Here is a 21,422-nt window from a genome sequence, read left to right on the forward strand (position 1 = left end):
AGGTACAACGTCGCGGCAACGTTGTCCATGGGACCAAAATTAACGTAACCAGCTGACCAAGGTACAACGTCGCGGCAACGTTGCCCACGGACCTAAAAATGACGTTACCAGCCGACCAAGGTACGACGTCGCGGCAACGTTGTCCATGGGACCAAAAAATAACGTAACCAGCCGACCAAGGTACAACGTCGCGGCAACGTTGCCCACGGACCTAGAAATGACGTTACCAGCGGACCAAGGTATGACGTCGCGGCAACGTCGCCCACTGGTCTAAAAATAACGTAACCAGCGGACCAAGGTACGACGTCGCGGCAACGTTGCCCACTGGTCTAAAAATAACGTAACCAGCCGACCAAGGAACGACGTCGTGGCAACGTTGCCCATGGGACCAACTGGCAACATTCCCTTTATAACGTTGCTACGACGTTGCCACGACGTTGCCAGAAGGTAACGTCGCGGGTTACCAACTGAGCACTTACTGGCAACGTTGCCGCAACGTCATGTGTTAGCTGGGTAAGGACATAACATCGTAATTACAAAGTCAGCGCACTTGAGTAAAAACGCAGATTACCGCTCCTGGAAAGGTATAAGGGAAAGTGGGTGTGTATATTTCTAGCTCCTGTTTGCGAACTTTTTTTTTCTTTTCCTCGAAGCACCCATGGTGGCAGTAACATGCAGGCGATTTTCCCGTCTTTTAACGGCGAGCTAATTAACACTAACGGGTGCTGGTTGCCCGACGAGAATCTGGTTTGCGGTTGGGCAAAGTCGCAAATTAAGCTGCGGTCGCAATGTTAGTAAATGAGCCCCTCAGTGTCCAAGTTGTAAAATAGAAGATTTTAACTCTCAGCAGTGCCATTGAATCTAATGTTGGTTATAAAGCCTTACATAGACGCTTGTTTTGAGTGATGTTGTTGGATGTTCAAGCCCTGCTGCAGAAACACAACATTGAAAAATGCTTTTGGGAACCCAGTTCATTCTGTATTTGAAGAATGAAAACATTTTCATTCAAGTATTTTGTGTTGAAATGCCACAAGTTTTTCACCCACAATATAGGCAGTAAGGGCAATTATAATCTTGATGGTTAGTAGCAGCTGTTGCCTGTTGATGGCAAGACTGTCAAGTGTCATGCCTACGCACTTGGAACAGCCTGCAAGAAGGCTGAGTTCCCCAGAGTTTTGAGTAAATTGGTTAATGTACCTGTTGCTTGTTTGACCCTTTTTTGTTTGCTATTTGAATCCCAGTGTTCTGTAGTTTCTTTGCAGTCTCTTTCTTAAAGTTTGTCTGAGCCTTGATCTATCTTTGCTGTATTTCTGACCATTTGTTTGCCTTTTGACTACGATTATTGGATACTCCACTTTGCCCCGTTAGCCGCTGTTACAACTTATTGCCTGTATTTGCATTACAATTTTGGATGACCTCTGTTGCCCTGTCAGTCTGTGTGCCAGATCTCTGCCTGTTCCTGCCCTGTTGAAACAATAAAGCCCTCTGCACTTGGATCCCTCCTCAAATCAAATCAAAATGTATTTGTAATGCCCTTTTTACACGCAAACATGTCACAGAGGGCTTCACATACACCCATAGAACTGCCCCTCAAGTTCATGTGTCTGGTCTGGATACATCAAGAAGGAACATAACGATCTGTAAGAAGGAAATGAATGGTTGCATACCATATGAAAAGTAATGCATGCTTGCAGCCATATTTGTTTGATTTTGCATTGTTTTAACTGTTACTCCCTTTTGGCCTTTACTTTGGCCTCTTCCTGACTGTTGATTCTATTAATAGCCATACTCATAACGGGCACCTCTGCAGACATACTACACATCACACACATATTGGACAATGTATATGTCTGCAGGGAATCCCTTACAGTAAACTGACTCCCAGTCGTCTGAGGTGAAGAGGTTCCTCAGTGGCTTACTTTGGCTGCCGTCCAGGCTTCTCTCATCTCTCTTCTTGCTCCAGGCTCCCTCTGTATCATTGCTGATTCTACATTGGGTCTGATCCAAGGGGGTCACCCCCTCATGTACTGAGGGAAGCTGATGAGCAACACTGAGCATATACATATACATTTACTGTGTAAACTAATCCGTAAAAGCATGTGTACAGATAAATTGTACATCGAGTTATTCTGAGATTTGTAAACATTGCATAGGAGAGCAGTTTGTCTTTTTTAGATCTCAATTTACCTGCAGTTGTGCAAATGTGAATGAGCTCTGTCCACACCCTGTCAACTGTCCTATTTTACCCTACACTTGTGCAGTGCTCATGCCCGTGATGCCAGTTTCCGTAATGCAGCCAGTCATTAAGATGTCAGTGTTAAGTTAACGCACATGGGCAAAACATTTTTTTACAATTAGGCAAGAGATATTACGCATACACATGGAATTTTCAGTAAAATTGTGAATATAAAGTTAATCAATTGCTTTTGTTGTGCATATTGTGGCACCTGGAGGGATCCAGAGCCTTCAAAACCCTGCAAGCACCCAAGCCGACTCACAGTTTCCCCCTTCCCTCTTTGAAAATGAACTACACGGCAGCGACTCGTTTGCCAGTGGCCTTTTCCACAAAAGCTGAGCGACTGAGCTCAGAGGAGAGACGCCTCAAGAAGAGGTTTCATGCCATGTTCAGTACAGTCTTGTTTTCAAGTATGGGCCTAAACTTAGATTTCAGATCAAAATTAAGTTTTCTAAATGTAATTCCTGATTACTGAAAACACCTTAATGCTTACTGTTAGACTTATAGCTATAAAAGTAATTTTAGTGTGAACGTTTCCTTGAATTGGTGATTCGTGTGAAAGGAAGAAGAGGCCAAAGTAGAATGTGCTTGGCTGGCTCTCATTGTGAGAACTTAAGTGAAGGGGAGTTAATTTCCCTGGCTGCCAACAACTCCTGCTCAAGGGGACCCAGACAGGATGTCGTTCTCATGGGTTCCAGTGCTAGCAGCAAAAATATTTAGTCCACACCTGGTTAGGTGCTTCAACCAAAGGTATCTGATTCTCAGACTGGGTCCTGATGCTCTTTTGACATGCTTTGTCAGAACATTGCCAGATGTGATCAAGAGTACTTTAACCAGGGAATGAACTACAAAAAAACTGAAAGCATGTCATAGGCAGAAAAGGAAATCATATTATGATTTGTTCTTTATGGAGGGAACAAATACTGGTACCTTTCTCAAGAAAGCATGAAAGACATTTTGCTAAACTTAAGATTTTTCTACAAATGTAAAATGATTAATGTCCAGGCCTATTGCTGGCATGTTCCATTTCTGTAGTGCCTGCTATAGTTTTAGACCATTAACCAAACATGAATTATTTTACAACTTACCAACAAATATGACAACAAACCCATGTAAAGGAGACGTGGTGTATGATATCTCAGAAGCCTTGGAAATAGATAACTTTTCATTTCCTAAAGCTCCTGTTCACTTTATGTTTGTGATCACACTACAACTCCTCCCCCTCAATGAAAAAATGAGTATGTAAAATACCAAATTGATTAAGGGTATGTTAAATTAGCTGAAAAATCATCTAATTAATGTATTACAATGTTTAAAAGTTATTCTAAGTTCTGTTATGCTTGTCATGCTTTTTAATCTAATCAAGAGCAGCTGTCACCTGCAAAGGCTTAAAGTGGTTAAAATATAACAGAAGCCACACTGTGGTATCTCTGAAGGATGTGAAAGTAAGTGAAAACACCAGGTTAACCTCTAACTGCTATGCATTTTCCTCCTTTTTTTACTGTTAATGTTTTAGATATTTAAGACGTTCATACGGTCCTCCAGCTCTCCCTGCAGCCTCTGCTTGGTCTTCTCCAGAGAAGCACACTTGGAATTGGTGGCCTCAATGGTCTCCTCAGCTTCCTGGAGATTCTGAGCCAGCTTCTTCCTGTTGGGGACAAAATACAATTTAAGTACTCCATAAGTCAGTGGTTCCCAAACGTTTTGCAGCATGCACCCCTTTCTAGTGTTTGACCCCTGTCACGCACCCTCCAACACCTTACTATGGTTAAACTTCCATTTTTGTATTGCAATAATAGCGGGCGGGGCTATTGTGACACAGACGTGCTTGTAAAATTTAATTAAATTATGAGTAATTTACAGCTTGTAATGTGAAATTGTATTTCTCAATAAAACTTTTGCATGTGAAGTTTACCTCAGTTAAATACGTAAAAATAATACATAATAATACTGAGACAATGTTTTCCCCCCGCCATTATAAATATTATCTCGTGCGACCCCGGCGGTCAGTCTGCGCATCACCAGGGGTGAGCGCACCCCAGTTTGGGAACCACTGCCATAAGTAATCTATCTGCTCTCCCAGCTCTGCCACACTGTCAGCCTGCTTCTTCTTCAGGGCTGAGGCTGTGGACTCATGCTGCAGGGTGGACTCCTCCAGGTCACGTCGCTTCACTACTCTTCGGTAGAGCCTTGACTTTGTAGTAAACATTTATCCATGAGTAGTGGATAATTGTGGCTCTGGGCTCATGGTCAGCTCAACTCCATCTGACCTCCTCTCTAGCATTTCAAGGTACTACTTCCTCATCTTGTATCCAGTGGTAGAACTTTTTATTGCAGATCAAGGGATTGCATATTCAAATCCCCACAGTACATTGCTTTGGATAAACATTATCAAAAAAAATTATGAATCACATTCTACATGTAAACTAATTCATTGTATACTACAAATAACATGTGTAATAGTCCAGTACAAATCTTTACAAATCTTTCACCCTCAAAAATTACACAGAGACGAGTGGTCATTCCTCAGTCTTGGCATCACCACAAGCGTCCAGTAGAGGGTTGGCTGCAATTGATTTCATCCTCAAGAAAACTCAAAGTTTGTCAGTTACTGAACATGGGCTGACTAAAACTAAAACTGACTAAAACACATGCTTAATTTAATTATAAAAAATAACACAAATTTCAATTATGAAGCTTTTGGGCTTTTTAGTATTTTTTCTTTTCTACATTTTGTCTTTCTTTTTTCCTTTACTAGTGATACAACATATGTACTTCTGTCAGTGACCGCCTTTCTCAAGCTTATTTCATGGTGTATGCTTGAAATGTTTATGTTAAGTAGCATCTGTACATGTGTCTAAACTGGGATAATAGATAGTCTTACTCTGTTTAACAGTTCTTCGGCTGATGGTGGCATCGAACCTTGTCTCTGGGAGGTCTTTCCCTCCCAGATGAATTATTATTATTATTTATTCCAGACACACAAAAAACGGTCCATAGCACAATACACAACATTTCAAAAGACAGATAAATACAAGATAAAACACACAATAAGAAATGACTACAACAGTCAGAGATTCACAATACACAAAAAGAATGTTCAGATATTAGTGTATAGACTAAAACGCCAACGGTTCCACTATCTCGAAGTAAACCTAGCCGCACTCATTGCAAGGTTCGCTAGTGTTGTAATGATGCTGTTGAATGACTCAGTTAATCTACACATACATCTGTACATGAGATTCCTGAGTACAGCAGGACAGGTAGATACATCAACACTTACAAGACCTTATTATGCACCAGTTGAACTTTTTCACCAAGGATCATCAAAGCAAATATATGTGTTACCTTTCACTAGTTTGTGAAGATCCCTACATGTTGCCTAAAATAATGGAAAGCAACCAGGAAAACAATTCAGATCTTTCTCCCCTGGGATATTTCTTTTTATTATTATTTAAAATAAATAAAAGTAAAAAGTTTACAGCTGTCATTAGTTGACCTGTTATACTGTTGTTCGCTTATTTTACACACGTTTACATTCTCAATTTGGAGGATGTCAATAACACTAAATGCTTTTATCCAAATAACAGGGCTTGGGATATTTAGGATGATATTGCTGTCACAAACAATGTTTAATCTAATGAGAGCCTAGTATAACTAAATTTAACACATCAGCAGGTTTTTGGTAACTTGATTTGAGCCGTAAAAAATGTCCCTTGAGTTAATGTCTAGGTTAAGGGTCCACTAAGTATGCTAAGTATGGACAGGCTGTCCATGGTTTGTATTCCAGTCCAAATATGTCAGTGGTCAATCTATTTCAGCACCAATGTCAGAAATGTCAGAAATGTAAGGATGGAGGGGGTAAACATGGGGTGTTGACTTACTTTGTGCTTGCCCACCACTGGGTGCCTCTGCACTGCGATGCAGTCTGATGGTCAATAAAGGATTAACAATGCTGTGATGAGTTTCATGGGAGGTACTCTCTTGGAAGGTACTCTTTGAAGTATGCTGTAAACTTCAACAACAGAGTTAAACTATTCAAAACAAGAATTCCAAGAAGTACTCAGAGACTGATTCACAAGCAAGCTTACCTCTTTTTAATATGGTCACAGGAGAAAGCAAAAGATCGATACCAAAAATAGATTACTTTATGATCCTTCATCATATAAATGAGCCAAGCTGCTATTGAAGCAGTTTCAATGTCAGTCAAAGAGAAATATAGAAATATATTGTAGGTTTATTTAAGTTTGTATTGTGGGGTAGATGTTTTAGGGGGTAAAACATTTAGTTGAAGGCATTTTGGGGGGCATTTGTGTACTGTACTGTACTGTGCACTGTAGGCTTCATCCTTCAAGGTTTTAGTATGCAAGACAAAGAAGACAGCATGGTTGTTTTCACAGTGCCTTCACTTATTCACCACCATTTAGTCATGACAAGTTTGACCAAAATGCTCTGTGGGACACACACACACACTCATACTGTTCAGAAATGCTGTGTCATGAAAACAGTCTGTCAGGGAAGTTCTCGTAGAACGCTGGCTCCCTTGTGGTGAGAGGCTCATCGACAGCTACTTCTGACTACACTCCATGCTTCTTTAATCCCCGATCCCAGATCTACTCCCTGCACATCTACATCATGACTGACACACTTCCAATAAAAACTGAGAGTGTTGAATCCATAGCACCATGGAACAGAATATTAGAAATTGGGCCTTGATTCCAGAATGTGCAAAGCTGGGAAGAGAGGTAGAGCTCTGTGGGAATGAGCCAGTCACCTCAAATCAATATAATGCACCTGTAATTTTAAGGATTACTTGGTCAGTTGTTAATGGGTTGGTACATTTTGGGTAATGTGCGAGCAACCATAAAGGTCAGAAAGTATTACAAGGAATTAGCACTGAATAGCACTTTGTTGGGTTCCAGGTCTCCTGAAATCACCACCTCTTTTTTGACATCTGCATAATAGTCATTCTACTCAGATACTATACTGTAGATATTTTAGATGACACAAGTGCATCTGGTCAAATTAGTAGTGGCTGAGATACTCTTAGTTAGTGGTTTACTATGTTTTTTTAATACTCCATGTTAGCTTCTGTTTATAAATAGCCTACCCTGACCCTGACCATAAATAGATAGGAAGAAATAGAGAGGGGGAGAGAGAGGGAGAGAGACAGAGTGAGAGAGATTCTTAGCTGTAGTGCCATTACATGGTAACTCACATGTAGCCTACTGTAACAAGCATGCTTCTTACTGATTAAATGAACAAACTCGAAATAAAAAAATATACTGCCTTCTAGACATTAACATTTAAATAAGGAAACATTTATGCTTTTATACAAAATGTATGGAGAAAAACTATTGAGTTAAAATGTCACATCACTTAAATTAAATAAATGGTCTGAATTTGAGTAAAAATATGTTATGTACATATTTAAACAATCCCCCATTAATACATTAGACCTTTAGAATGTTGTGTTGTGTTCTGACATTTGAGCCCGATTTTGGGCCAATGGACTACAAATTGTTTTGAGATTACGTTGCCAAAGTATAAGCAAGCATAGAGAACTTGGCACACATTTGGGGCACTGGGGGATTTGGAGGTTTTTGTGCACAACCATGGGGCTTCCTGTCACTGTGGGCGTCAGTGCACAGTAATACAACCCAGAATCTTTCACTTTTGCAGAAGAGATCTCCAGGTCTACACATTTTGATTCTGGATCACGTTTGATTTCAAGTCGAGGATCTAGTCCCTCAGCTCTGACTGCTGACCCACGACTGTGGAGGATGAGCAGAAGGAACTGTGGAGCTGATCCAGGAATGTGATAATACCACAGGAGAGAAGTGGCAGATGAGTAATTACATGACAGGGTGATATTATCACCCTCTTGACTATTTACCACTTCTCTGGTTGGTGAAATGGTCTGTCCTTTACTCCCACCTGCAAATAAAACATAATGATTGCAATTATTATTATTAAATATAATTTTACAAGTGTTGGAGCCTTGTTGACATGATACATGAATGCTGTTAGGGATGAATAGAAAGGATGCAATTACAAATTAAATAAAGGTTCTGTACTGAAGATGACTTACATGCAAGTGTTAAAATAAAAAGAACTGTTTGAATCAGCATGGTGGCAAACTTCTCTGATCAGTATACTAAATGTTTTAAGTACTAGAACACTTCTTTTGTGAAATGCCTTCTTGTATTTGACATGTTGTAAGACCCACCCCTAAACACACACATGACAAAGGGAATAGATGCAGTCGGAGCATTCAACCACCACAGTTCCTTTTAGATTATCTTCTGAGCATCCATTGTATTAAGTAACTCACAAAATTATTGATGAATCAGATATACTTGTATACAGTTGTGAAAGATGAACAGATAAGTCGTATTTTTTTCAAGTGACCAGAATTTCATTACATTTAGACGCCATTGTCTTTGTCGCCATCTACTGAATGAATGCTGTTGCAAAACATGCAAAACAAAACACATTCATACCTGATGATGGGTGTGCATAATAATAGCAACAGCATATTGTGTGTTTAGAATACGTAATAGTTTGTTTTCCAACAGTATATGATGAGATTAGATAAGAATGATCTACAGAATGTATCTTTCCACATTCATATAAAAAATATGTTGGTTAGGGTGAATCTTGTTTCCACACATTTAAGGTTCTTAACCAGGTTGAGTTAAAGTTTAGGCATACAAGAGTGGAGAGACCTAGCTGAATAATTAAAAAAAAGATACCTTTTCTGCTGTTACTTCATGCATTACATCCCATATGTACTGTATATCTCATGTATATGTATTTATGTTGAACATGTCTAGCTCATCAGGTCACCGGGTCATTAGTATGAGCCAACTACTGTGCATATTCCCTTGCGTGTATGAGTCAGGGTACCCAAGATCAAACTCCCTAGGGGACAAGTGAGGAAGGACGTAGGGTGACCAGGAGCTTTCTGCAGGACTGCACAGCATTTTTATCCCTTGTCCTGCTTCCCACATATTGAGACAATGTCCCACGTTTCTATTGACTCTAGCTTTACATCGCAATGTGGATTGTAATACGTGTGACCGCATTTCTCTGATAACCCCAGAATGTGTTATGAGACATGAAACAAGTGTCTGAGATAGCAAATTGTGGTTTGAACAATAGGTTTCTCCTAGTCTGGGATCAAAGGATGTGGTGACATTTGTTTTGTACAGCCTCTTCTAGGCTTTGTATTACTGGGTGGAGACACAAACAGCACAGTAGTAGAAAGCTTTATCTGACAGAGTCACTTCTGTCATTTTGAGTTCAGTAGTTGTCCAGGATATTGTGGATTGATAACGTTCATCAGGGATATGGTCAGAACCACTCCTATCTCCTTTGAACAGTATGAACTGAGGAGCCTGATTTAGATAGTGTCTGTACCAGTACATTTGAATATAATTTATACAGATTCTCCCTCAGTGGAGGAGACCTCAGTCTTCTCAGGGATCAGATGATCTCCACATATGAGTCCTGCAAAAGACAACATCATTAAACAGTAAAGAAACATTTCAAATCACAGTTCCTATGTTATCTGATAAATATGTCGTAACACCCTCTCCCCAATAATGTTTTGTTGCCAATAAATGAATGTCATGATACTGATGAATCCACAATGAATGTTTACATCATGTTTACCTGTAGTGATCAGAGGGAGAACTCTGAGAGAGGTCTCCGTCTTTACAGAGACTGCTGCATGTGTCTTTCCTCTCAGGCATTCCTCTAAGTGTTACTGTGAGTGAGACATGTGAGGACCCTCCCCCTGAATATGTCAGGGTTTTTGTACAGTGTGTCTGGGCTTCCTGTCACTGTGGGCCTCAGCGCACAGTAGTACAGAGCAGAGTCTGTCACTTTAACAGAGGAAATCCCAAGTTCCACAAGTTTCTGATCTTTCACATTGCGGATAGTCAATCCTGGTATTGGACTGGTTATGCTCCCTGCATAGTCTTGTATGATGAAGTGTGGTGCTGATCCAGGATACTGGCGGTACCACAACAGACCATTGGTGAGAGAACTGCTATATGTGCAGGAGAGTTTAACACTAGTGCTCTTCTCAGCTGTCACTATGTCTCTGTCAGGTGTGATTGTATCTTCAACACTCAAACCTGTGAAAACATCAAGATATTCCAAAGTAAATTAGATTTAGCATATGTCAGACATGGTAAAAATGTTTTACTGCTCATAATACATCAAGTATGACTTAAATTTGTTCTTACCTATAAACATGCAAAAAATAAAAACCTTAAAGATCATCATCATAGTGTATATTGCAAGACTAGCTTTTTTGCTAACTGTGATCGTCCCTCAAAACATCAACTCCCTGAAATGAATTTCTTTCCTTTGTCAGGTTCAAAATACTCCTACTTTTGACATTGTGTAATACACTGAAGACACCACTTGATGGCACCAAAGGCAAGGGGAAATGACAGATCATGATTTCACTTTCAGGTAAAGTGAGGTTTTTGTACAGTGTGTCTGGGCTTCCTGTCACTGTGGGCTCCAGAGCACAGAAGTACAGAGCAGAGTCTGTCACTTTAACAGAGGAGATTTCCAGCTCTACACAGGTCTTCTCTGTGTTCAGTTTGGCAGAGAGACGAGAGTCCAGAGGCTCAGCTCCTTTCCCAGTGGAGTGAAGGATGAGCAGGAGGAACTGGGGAGCAGATCCTGGATACTGCTTATACCATAAAAGACTGTAGGCTGAGGAGTAGTTGCAAGACACAGTAACATGGTGACCTTCTTCTCCAAAGACCTCATGTTGGTTTGGCTGGATTGTCTGTCCGTTACTGAAGCCTGTATATATGATATTTGAGAACAATTAGTTGTTTTTATCTCATTACTGTTAATTACCCAATAATGAATCTTTCCAGCAGATTAAATAATATAATGTTGTTTTTGTCTACCTTTAAGAGCTGAAAATAAAGCAAATAACCAGAAGACAAACATGTTTCAAGTTAGTTATCCAACGAACAATAGTGGAAGCTGAACATTTGAGTTTTCAGAGAATAATTTCCTCCACTGCTTTTATTTTAAACTCCTCCCAATATACAGTCTGCTGTATGAATATTCATGAGGGACACTAACATTCTCTCTCAAATTCATACTTGGGCTCCAGAGAGTCCCACTACACAAAATGTGTTTTACATTGTAATATGGATGGTAAAAGGTCTACAGGTGTGACCACATTTCTCTGAAAACCAAAGAATATTTGTCATTTGTCTGAGATATCAGATTGTGGTTTGAATGATAGGTTTTCCTGTTCAGGAATCAAAGGATCTGTGGCAAAAATGTTTTTGTACAGCCTCTTCTAGACTTTGTATCACTGGGTAGTCACAAAGAGCACAGTAGTAGAGAGCTGTGTCTGACAGAGTCACTTTTGAAATTGTGAGTTCAGTTGTTGTCCAGGATGTTGTGGATTGATAACGTTTATCAGGGATATAGTCAGAACCACTCCAAGATCTGTCTCCTTTATACAGTATGAACTGAGGTGCCTGATTCAGATAGTGTCTGTACCAGTGAAGCCGAACATAATTACTGCTTGTGTCATGGGAGCAGCTCAGTGTGACAGATTCTCCATCGGTGGAGGTGACCTCAGTCTTCTCAGGGGTCAGATGATCTCCACATATGAGTCCTGTGGATAGAAACAAAAGGAGTAGCTTCTATTTATTTTATTGAGAGATTAAAAATTCCAGGAACATTTTTTATCACTTGTTTACCTGTAGTGATTATTAGAATCAGAACTCTGAGGCAGGTCTCCATCTTCACACAAGCTGCTGCATGAGTCTCTCTTCTGTCAGTCCTTCCTCTGTTACTGTGAGCGGGGCACGTTACTATGCCACAGACACCCCCCATTCCCTCCCCTTCCCCACCACTAGCACCCACTCCCCACCCCCTCCCCACTACTACCACATATGTTGATTTGAACTGCTATCTGCACGAGAACTTTTCTTTGAAAGTGAATATTTCAAGATTTACAGTTTTGTTGCCCTAAGGTGGGTCAATTTTGCAACTGCCTACATCATTGATATACATTCTTATCAGGAAATTGTTTTATAATTCCATAATTTCTATAAATTCTATAATTGTTCAAAAATTGTTTCAAATACTTTTATTGACTATATTATTATATTACTTTTAATTTTAAATTATGATGATAAAAATACAATGTAATATACTGTATTAATTGTAATTATATTATATAGTTTTGGTAAGCTGTTTCTTTGATTTCGTATTGTGTCAATTATTGTGATAATATGACTGAGCACTCTTATATTCAGTCATTGTCTTGTCCTGTGTTGTGCAGCACAGCAGGTTTTTGTACATGATCTGTGTCTCCTGTAGGCACTGTGGGCCTCAGAGCACAGTAGTAGGTAGCAGAGTCAGACAGCTGCACACTCTGGATCCTCAAAGGAACTGATCTTTCATCAAGGTTCAGTGGAGCGTCAAATCTTTCTTTTTGAAATGCTTTGGAATTGTCTCCATCTGTGTACTTGTCCCGTCTTAACATGTATCTGGGAAAGTCCTTCACCTCCATCTTGTACCAGATTAGACTGGGATTTGAATCAGTTGTGTAAAATTTACAGTCAAGTTTAACTGTCTCTCCCTCAGTGGCAGTCAGAACTCCTGTTGACTGGGAGACAGTGTCTTCACATCCGCATTCTGGGAGAAGAGACAAAAAATGTATCATGACTTTCAATAGCCAAAATATTTAAAGCATCATATATCAGAACATCAAATACATTTAATCACAGTTACAGGTATAGTAGTGTCATACCAAAAGATAAAGTTAGAATCAGTAGTAGGTTCCTCTGCCAGTGCTCCATGTCTTTACTGAGATGGGTGGGTGGGGAGAGAGCAAACTCTCTGGTGGAGACCTACATGTATCATGAGAAGATACATTGCTTCTTATCTCCTCCTCTTTCTGAGGTTTCTTCTGTGTGGAAATTAGCTGTGATTTTTGCCCAGGCCTAGTTCCTGCATTTTGCAGATTCTGAAAATAACTGTGTAGACTTATTTACGTTCAGAATTTTAAAACTGGTCAAACCTTTGTTCTTTATTTGAATATATATTAATACTGACTGACCCTTAAACATCAATTATCTTGTTGTGAACTGTGGTTCCTTTAGTTGGAAATCTGATGTTTGAATTTCTATACCTGTGCAAAAAAGAATTACTTAATTTTTAACCATGCTTCTCTCTTGATCTACTGTGACACTTTCTTTCCACGTGTTTTTGTAGAGCAGTTGCATTACATTTACATTTAGTCATTTTTAGCAGACGCTCTTATTCAGAGCACATGCAGTCACTCTGGGCCTCAGAGCACAGTAGTACACAGCAGAGTCAGAGAGCTGCACATTCCAGATCCTCAGAGGAACTGTTTTTCTATCAACGTTGAGATGAGCATCAAATCTTCCTTCAAATTCCTCAGCATTCTCCCCTTCACTAAAAACTTGACTTTTCAGCATATACTCAGGGTACTTCCTCTCTTCATACTTGTACCAGAACAGATATGGACTTCTGTCAGTGGTTTCAAATGCACAGTTAAGGGTCATTGTCTCTCCCTCTATAGCAGTGTCATCTCCAGCCATCTGAGTAACTGTGTCTTCTCCTCTGCAGTCTAATGAAGCAAAACACAAAGGCGTCAGAAGAAGAACATGAAAGAACAGAAAACATAGGATTGTTGGATATTTTAATGGCACACAGTTTAAATTGATCGTAAGTTTCATACCAAGACATAATATAAGAATCAGTAGGTTCTCCAGCCACTGTTTCATGTCTAGTGGGATGGGTGTGAAGAGAAACAGAGCGAATGCACTCGTCTATGAATCTTGAAATGACAATTCTTATGTCTCATCTTCGCTTTGAGACTTAAATCTAGTGAAGCCTATGACTTTTTCTTTTCAGATTGAACGTGTTTTGTTAACTTAAGGGAGGGACTGATTTGGCATTTATGTGTTAGTTGGTAGCTAGTACTGATTGAGGTGCCTGAGGACTTTACAGTGAAATGCTGCCCCCTACCAGGTTCTTCAGATAAATTATATTATATTGTCACAAGAAGGCCTACAATCAATTGTTCTAGTCAAGAGTATTGGTATTGTAGACCAACCAAAAATATTAACGTTTTACACTTTTCAATTGGATTAAAATATCTCATGCATTCCTGAGAAATGTCTGTTGATGACCTATGGTATCGACAGCGATCAAGTCTCTTGTAGACTGTCGCACATTTTCGGTTTGTCCTCTGCACTCTGTGAGAAAAGAAATGTACATATTTACATTCACACAGTAAAAGAAAAATACACCAAACATGGGCAGTTGAAGTTGAAAACCAAAATCAGAAGCATTTTTTCATACCAAAGATAGTTGATGCCAGGACAACAAAAATGTTTAGAGCAAGATTCATGGTTTTATAGTACATGTGTGCTACACTGAGGGAAGGTCGTTTTTAACATTGTCAGATACTTTTGCTTTCACTGAAACTGAAGGACCGTATTGTAGGAGGAGCTTGCTCAGAATTACAGGTCTCAAGTAAGGCAAGACATTCCATAGATCAATGTTAAGCCCATGAAGAATACATCTATTGGCATTGTGTAATTAAAGAATTCACAATAATCTGTATGACTGGTTTAGTTATGAAAAATACATTATATTTGGGCTTCAGGGCACAGTAATACAGAGCTGAGTCTGTCACTTCAGCAGAGGAGATCTCAAGTTCCACAAGCTTCTGATCTTTGACATTGCGGATAGTCAGTCCTGGTACTGGGTTGGTTGTGCTCCCTGCATAGTCTTGTATGATGAAGTGTGGTGCTGATCCAGGATACTGGCGGTACTACAACAGACCGTTGGTGAGAGAACTGCTATATGTGCAGGATAGTTTAACACTAGTGCTCTTTTCAGCTGTCACTATCTCTCTGTCAATGTGTGATTGTATCCTCAACACTCAAACCTGTTTAAACAATAAGATATTTAAAAGTAAAGTTCATTTAGCACATGTCAGACCTTGTAAAAAATATTTTAATAATCATAATACATCACGTATGACCTTAATTAGTTCTTACCAATAAACATGCAAAATAGCAAAAAATTATAATGCATATTGTTAGACAAGGTGTTTTGTTAACAGTGATCTTCCCTCACATCAACTCTTGGAAATGAATCAGTTTCTTATGTCAGGGTCAGAATACGCCTACTTTTGACATTCTGTAATACACTGCAGAAACCACTTGATGGAACTATCACCAAAGGAAAGGGGAAATGACAGATCATGAATTCACTTTCAGGTAAAGTGAGGTTTTTGTACAGCGTGTCTGGGTTTCCTGTCACTGTGGGCCTCAGCGCACAGTAGTACAGAGCAGAGTCTGTCACTTTAACTGAGGAGATTTCCAGCTCTACACAGGTCTTCTCTGTGTTCTGTTTGGCAGACAGGCGAGAGTCCAGAGGCTCAGCTCCTGTCCCAGTGGAGTGAAGGATGGGTAGGAGGAACTGGGGAGCTGATCCTGGATACTGCTTATACCATAGAAGATCGCGGGCTAAGGGGTAGTTGCAGGACAGAGTAACATGATGACCTTCTTCTCCATTGACCTCATGTTGGTTTGGCTGGATAGTTTGTCCGTTACTGAAACCTGTATATATGAAATTGAGAATAATTTGTTTTGTCAGTATTGTTCATTACCTAATAATGAATCCGTCCAGCAGGTTAAATAATAAATGCATGTTGTTATCATTTACCTTTAAGAGCTGAAAATAAAGGAACTAACCAGAAAGTGAACATGTTTGAAGTGAGTTAGCCAACGAACAACAATGGAAGCTGAACGTTTCAGTTTTCAGAGAAGAATTTCCACCACTGCTTTAATTTTAAGCTCCTCCCAATATACAGTTTGCTGTATGAATATTCATGAAGGACACTAACATTTTGTCTAAAATTAATCCTTGGGCTCCAAAGAGTCCCACTACACAAAATGTGTTTAACATAGTCATGTGGATGGTAAAAGGTCTACAGGTGTGACCACATTTCTCTGATAACCCCAGAATATTTGTCATTCATCTGAGATATCAGATTATGGTTTGAATGATAGGTTTCTCCTAGTCAGGGATCAAAGGATCTGTGGTGAAAATGTTTTTGTACAGCCTCTTCTAGACTTTGTATCACTGTGTAGTCAAGAGCACAGTAGTAGAGAGCTGTGTCTGACAGAGTCACTTCTGTGATAGTAATATTTGTGTTTGTCCTGGATGTTTTGGATTCATAACGTGTATCAGGGATTTGTTCATGATGACTCCAATCTCTGGCTCCTTTATACAGCATGAACTGAGGTGCCTGATTCAGATAGTGTCTGTACCAGTGAAGCCAAACATAATTACTGCTTGTGTCATAGGAGCAGCTCAGTGTGACAGATTCTCCATCGGAGGAGGTGACCTCAGTCTTCTCAGGGGTCAGATGATCTCCAAATATGAGTCCTGCAAAAAACAACATCATTATACAGTATAGAAATATGTATTCTTCTTTTGTTGCCAGTAAACCAGACAGTTCATTTGACTGTATTGATAGTGATCATCCCACAACAAATGTTTACATCATGTGTACCTGTAGTAATTATTACAATCAGAACTCTGAGAGAGGTCTCCATCTTCACAGAGACTGCTGCATGTGTCTTTCCTCTCAGGCATTCCTCTAAGCAATACTGTAAGTGAGACATATCAGGCCCCTCCCCCCTTACTATGTCAGGGTTTTTGTACAGTGTGTTTGGGCTTCCTGTCACTGTGGGCACCAGAGCACAGTAGTACAGAGCAGAGTCTGTCACTTTAGCAGAGGAGATCTCCAGGTGAACATGTTTCTTCTCTCTCTCATGTTTTACAGAAAATCCAGGTTTATTGTTCATGTGATCACTGGTGAGGAACTGTGGAGCGGATCTGGGATTCTGGAGATACCAGAAAAGGCTGAGGGATGTGCCAGAGTAGTTAAAGGAGAGAGTGACTCTTTCTCCCTCCAAAGCCATAACAACATCAGTGAATGGTGTGATCACTTCCCCAGAACATTTCCCTGAAATTAACATGCATGATCAAACAACTTTATCTTACAACACATTTGTAAATCGAATAATGCCTATCCACTTTTAGCATATTTACCTTCATTTTTCAATAATAATGCTTGTTAGTTTTTTATGAACTTCAACATTACTTACAAGCAATTATAGAACTACTTACCTACAAGCACTGAGAAAAGTAATAGTGAATGAAAAATCATTATACTAATGAACAAAAAGATTGAAAGTTTTCTCACAACAGTTGAATGACAGAACAATACATTCAATACACTCAAATCTCTACTGAGCAGAATGTTATATAGTATGCAGCGCTCTGCCGAGTAGCTCCCTCTACAGTCAAGAGGAGGAGCCACATATCTAATTGACCTGTTGTTGGTTGGTGCCTGGTGTGGAGTTAAATATCAGAGGACTAATATCAATTAATTTATACTGAAAACTATAATTTATCGGCTAAGTAGTGGTAATGTGACTGCATCAATGTGTTGCAATCCTGCAATCTGACAAAATGGTAGTGCACTGTATAATAAAAAATATAGAATTGCTGATAATTAATTTCTGAATTGAAATACAAAGAAACAACAGAAAAAAAAAGTCAGCCTTATCTGTAAAATGTGTGAAGAATTAAAAGTGTTTTATTCTATAGATCACGTATTTGTGCCTTGTGTTGAGATACTGGGGTTTTTGTACAGTGTGTCTGAGTTTCCTGTCACTGTGGGCTGCAAGGCACAGTAGTACAGAGCAGAGTCTGTCACTTCAGCTGACGAGATGCTCAGATCCACACGGTTCCTCTCCTTATTGAGATAAACTGATAGACGAGGGTATGGAGGAGTGGCAGAAACTACAGTCTCCTCAGAGGATCCATAGGATGTTACAAGGAGGAGGAACAGGGGAGCAGATCTGGGATATTGACGATACCATAAAAGACTGCCTGCACCATCCAATGAATAATTGCAAGAAAGCTTGGCACTGTCACCAAACATCACCCTTTCCTCAAGACTATCTGAATAAATTCCATTTTCAGCCGAACCATTTCCTGCAACAAAAAGCAGTGTGTAATAAAATACAATCCACATTTATTACATTGGTCTTTAAAGTCAAAGGTTTATTTAAATCCCTTTTTTATCCAGCAAATTACGAAATAATAGCAAAGCTAAACATGTACAGCATTCTATTATAATGGTGCTTCACTTACCTACAAACATAGCAATGACAAAAATGAAACAACTAAACATGATCAACTTTTGTGAAACAGGATGACAACAAACAAGACTAAACTTCACTGACATACTTTTAGACACTACAATAGCTAGGGTTCATATAGGTCTAAGAAATCCTTCCTGAATCTAGCTCCTCCCCTCAGTGTTGCTTAACTTGTTTCTGTGTAACTATGAGTAGAATAGTCACAAATGATGTATTTAATAGTTTTGTTAAATATGGTAATTAAGTGGCATCTACTGTAACGATGAAGGCAGGAATCTCTGTGTTTCCGTCTGTGTGTGTGTGTGTCTGTCTGTGGGATGATTATTTAGAGAACAAGGCTCTATATGAAGTTCAGGTGTATTGCCCAGGACCCAGAGATGTGCTGAGTCACGACAGAAGTTTTTTGGATGAGTGGTTATCGACAAATATGTGTAAATGTGTTCACCTCCATGTTGAGCTGCCATTAGCAATGGATACATGGATTACTGCCATTCAGTCTCCTTTCACGTGGCAGTATACACTCGGAGACCCACTGCATTTGTCAAATCACAAAAGTATTTGAGTAAGTATTATTTTTGTTGATAGAAACAAAAAGAGTAGCTTATAGCGTTCATTCTAGTGATACTGAGGATTCCAGGACACATGTTTACATCTTGTTTACCTATCGTAATGATCAGAATCAGAACTTTGAGGCAGCTCCCCATCTTCACACAGGCTGCTGAAAGTGTTGCTGTGGGAGGTGGAAGTCACAGTAAATGTAATTAGCCCTGCCCCAACATTGCTCTGTACAATCGAAATGTGGTTGGTCTGATTTTAAGCATGGACCCACCCCACCAAAAAAATATGTTATAGTTGAGACTTTTTCGGGGCTTTATTGGACAGAGACGTTAGATGTAGACAGGAAATGTAGGAAAGTGAAAAGGGACTGGCCTGAGCCAGAATTGAACGCAGGCCGCTGCATTAAGGCCCCAACCGGAATGGTACAGACCCTACCCAGTGAACCACCAAGATGCCCCTTATATCCCTTTACCGATAACATTTGGACAGGTACTCTTTCTTGAATGCAATTGACAATTCTGAAGTCAATATAATGTTTGCAAAACATTGAAATCAGTCTATGAAAACAATCTTTCTCATTGTGAAAAAGCCCTTTTAGGATTCCTGTTTATGCAAAACATCACATCAAAGAAGTGTTCTGTTTACTATGTTGACATTGTTTCTAAGGTCGAAGGGGTTTTTGTACAATGTGTCTGAGTTTCCTGTCACTGTGGGCTCCAGAGCACAGTAGTAGAGAGCAGAGTCTGTCACTTTAGCAGAGGAGATCTCCAGGTGATAATGTTTCTTCTCTCTCTCATGTTTTTCAGAGAATCCAGGTTTATTGTTCATATACTCCATAGTGAGGAACTGTGGAGCTGATCTGGGATATTGGAGATACCACAGGAGGCTGGTTACTGTTCCAGAGTAGTTACAGGAGAGAGTGACTCTGTCTCCCTCCAAACCCAGAACAACATCAGTGAATGGTGTGATCACTTCCCCCGAACATTCCCCTGAAAATAAATGTCCTGATCATTTAACATGCATGATTGAACAAATTAGAATCTTGTAAATCTGATCATGCCCATAAGTTTAAAATGAAATTACATTGCCTATCATGGGTACTTTTTTGCAGAGTGGTAATAGCAGGTAATTCATCGAACAATACAATAAGTTATATTTCAAGATCACTTGTAAAGCAAGACATACTGTACTTACCAAGCAATAGGAATAGTAAGATATGATGAAAAAACATTGTGTTAATGAAAGAAAAGAGAGAAGGTTGTAGCATTAAAGCAGAACAGAGTATATTCAAATCTCTACTGAGCAGAATGTTATATAGTATGCAGCGCTCTGCCATGCAGCTCCCTCTAGAGTCAAGAGAAGGAGACACATACCAAAGAAGAAGTGTTCTATGGTAGATTCATGGTTTGGTGTACAGTAGTGGAGAGACACTCAGTAGAATTGTCAATTTGATGATTGTTTTCTGTGAATAGTAGATAATGTGAGTGTATCAATGAGTTCAATGCATATTATGTAATCTTATGGTAACAAAAACACTAACATTCTCTCTCAAATTCACCCCTGGGCTCAAGAGAGTTGCACTACACAAAATGTGTTTTACATTGTAATGTGGTTGGTAAAAAGTCTACAGGTGTGACCACATATCTCTGACAACCCCAGAATAGTTGTCATTCGTCTGAGATATCAGATTGTGGTTGAATGATAGGTTTTTCGTGTTCAGGGATCAAAGGATCTGTGGTGAAAATGTTTTTGTACAGCCTTGTCTAGACTTTGTATCACTGTGGCTAGTATTCTACCCGCTGCACTAGAAGCACTTGATGTCCCGAATAAATCATTAAATGCTAAAACAAGGGATCTGAATTTGGTTCTTCAGCAATCCCTAGATTCTGTTGCTCCACTCAAACCAAGGAAAAGAATAGACAAGAAACTGGCTCCATGGTATTCAGAGGAAACCCGCACTCTCAAGAGGTCCACTAGAAAATTAGAGCGTAAGTGGCGTACCACTAAATTGGAGGTTTTCCGCCTGGCCTGGAAGGACAGCCAAATAGAGTACAAGCAAGTCCTCATCAGGTCCAGATCAGAATATTTCTCTAAGTTGATTAGTAAGAACAAACACAACACTAAGTTCCTATTTGATACTGTTGCAAAACTCACTAAGAAAAGTACACTCTGTGTTAGTTCAGATCTCTCTCCCAATGATTTCTTAGATTTCTTTGACCAAAAAATCTATGCAATAAGGGACAAACTACAGACTAGTCCTGGAGGAGTGGCCATCAACACTGATTTTCCCTCTGTACCCAGCATTCTGCATGTTGAGACTCTCACTCACTTTAACCCTATTTCTATGGAAG

At 39.6% G+C, this 21,422-nt stretch overlaps 2 long non-coding RNA genes and 4 gene segments (V, D, J or C); 1 reads left to right on the top strand and 5 right to left on the bottom strand.

Moving 5' to 3' along the window:
• Positions 1 to 9,950: 9,950 nt before the first annotated feature.
• LOC124472663 lies at positions 9,951 to 10,604 on the bottom strand. The segment is given in 2 exon segments: positions 9,951 to 10,380; positions 10,492 to 10,604. Coding segments are annotated over 2 exon segments (426 nt in total).
• On the top strand, positions 10,189 to 11,170 carry LOC124472675. Its single transcript, XR_006956648.1, has 3 exons — positions 10,189 to 10,280; positions 10,623 to 10,723; positions 10,857 to 11,170. It is a non-coding gene; the product is annotated as an uncharacterized LOC124472675 (long non-coding RNA).
• A 1,011-nt stretch (positions 11,171 to 12,181) lies between these two features.
• LOC124472661 lies at positions 12,182 to 13,285 on the bottom strand. The segment is given in 2 exon segments: positions 12,182 to 12,931; positions 13,047 to 13,285. Coding segments are annotated over 2 exon segments (435 nt in total).
• Positions 13,286 to 13,364: 79 nt separating this feature from the next.
• LOC124472667 lies at positions 13,365 to 14,851 on the bottom strand. The segment is given in 2 exon segments: positions 13,365 to 13,889; positions 14,001 to 14,851. Coding segments are annotated over 2 exon segments (393 nt in total).
• A 403-nt stretch (positions 14,852 to 15,254) lies between these two features.
• On the bottom strand, positions 15,255 to 16,350 carry LOC124472657. The segment is given in 2 exon segments: positions 15,255 to 15,894; positions 16,001 to 16,350. Coding segments are annotated over 2 exon segments (501 nt in total).
• Positions 16,351 to 18,280: 1,930 nt separating this feature from the next.
• On the bottom strand, positions 18,281 to 19,506 carry LOC124472672. Of its 2 annotated transcripts, XR_006956646.1 has the most exons (3): positions 19,175 to 19,506; positions 18,506 to 19,045; positions 18,281 to 18,346 (listed from the first exon to the last, which is right to left on the bottom strand). It is a non-coding gene; the product is annotated as an uncharacterized LOC124472672 (long non-coding RNA). The 2 variants fall into 2 exon arrangements; XR_006956645.1 differs by having other exon boundaries at positions 18,506 to 19,506.
• Between the last annotated feature and the right edge of the window lie 1,916 nt (positions 19,507 to 21,422).

The sequence above is a fragment of the Hypomesus transpacificus genome, chromosome 10, assembly GCF_021917145.1.
Source record: "Hypomesus transpacificus isolate Combined female chromosome 10, fHypTra1, whole genome shotgun sequence".
NCBI lineage: Eukaryota > Metazoa > Chordata > Actinopteri > Osmeriformes > Osmeridae > Hypomesus > Hypomesus transpacificus.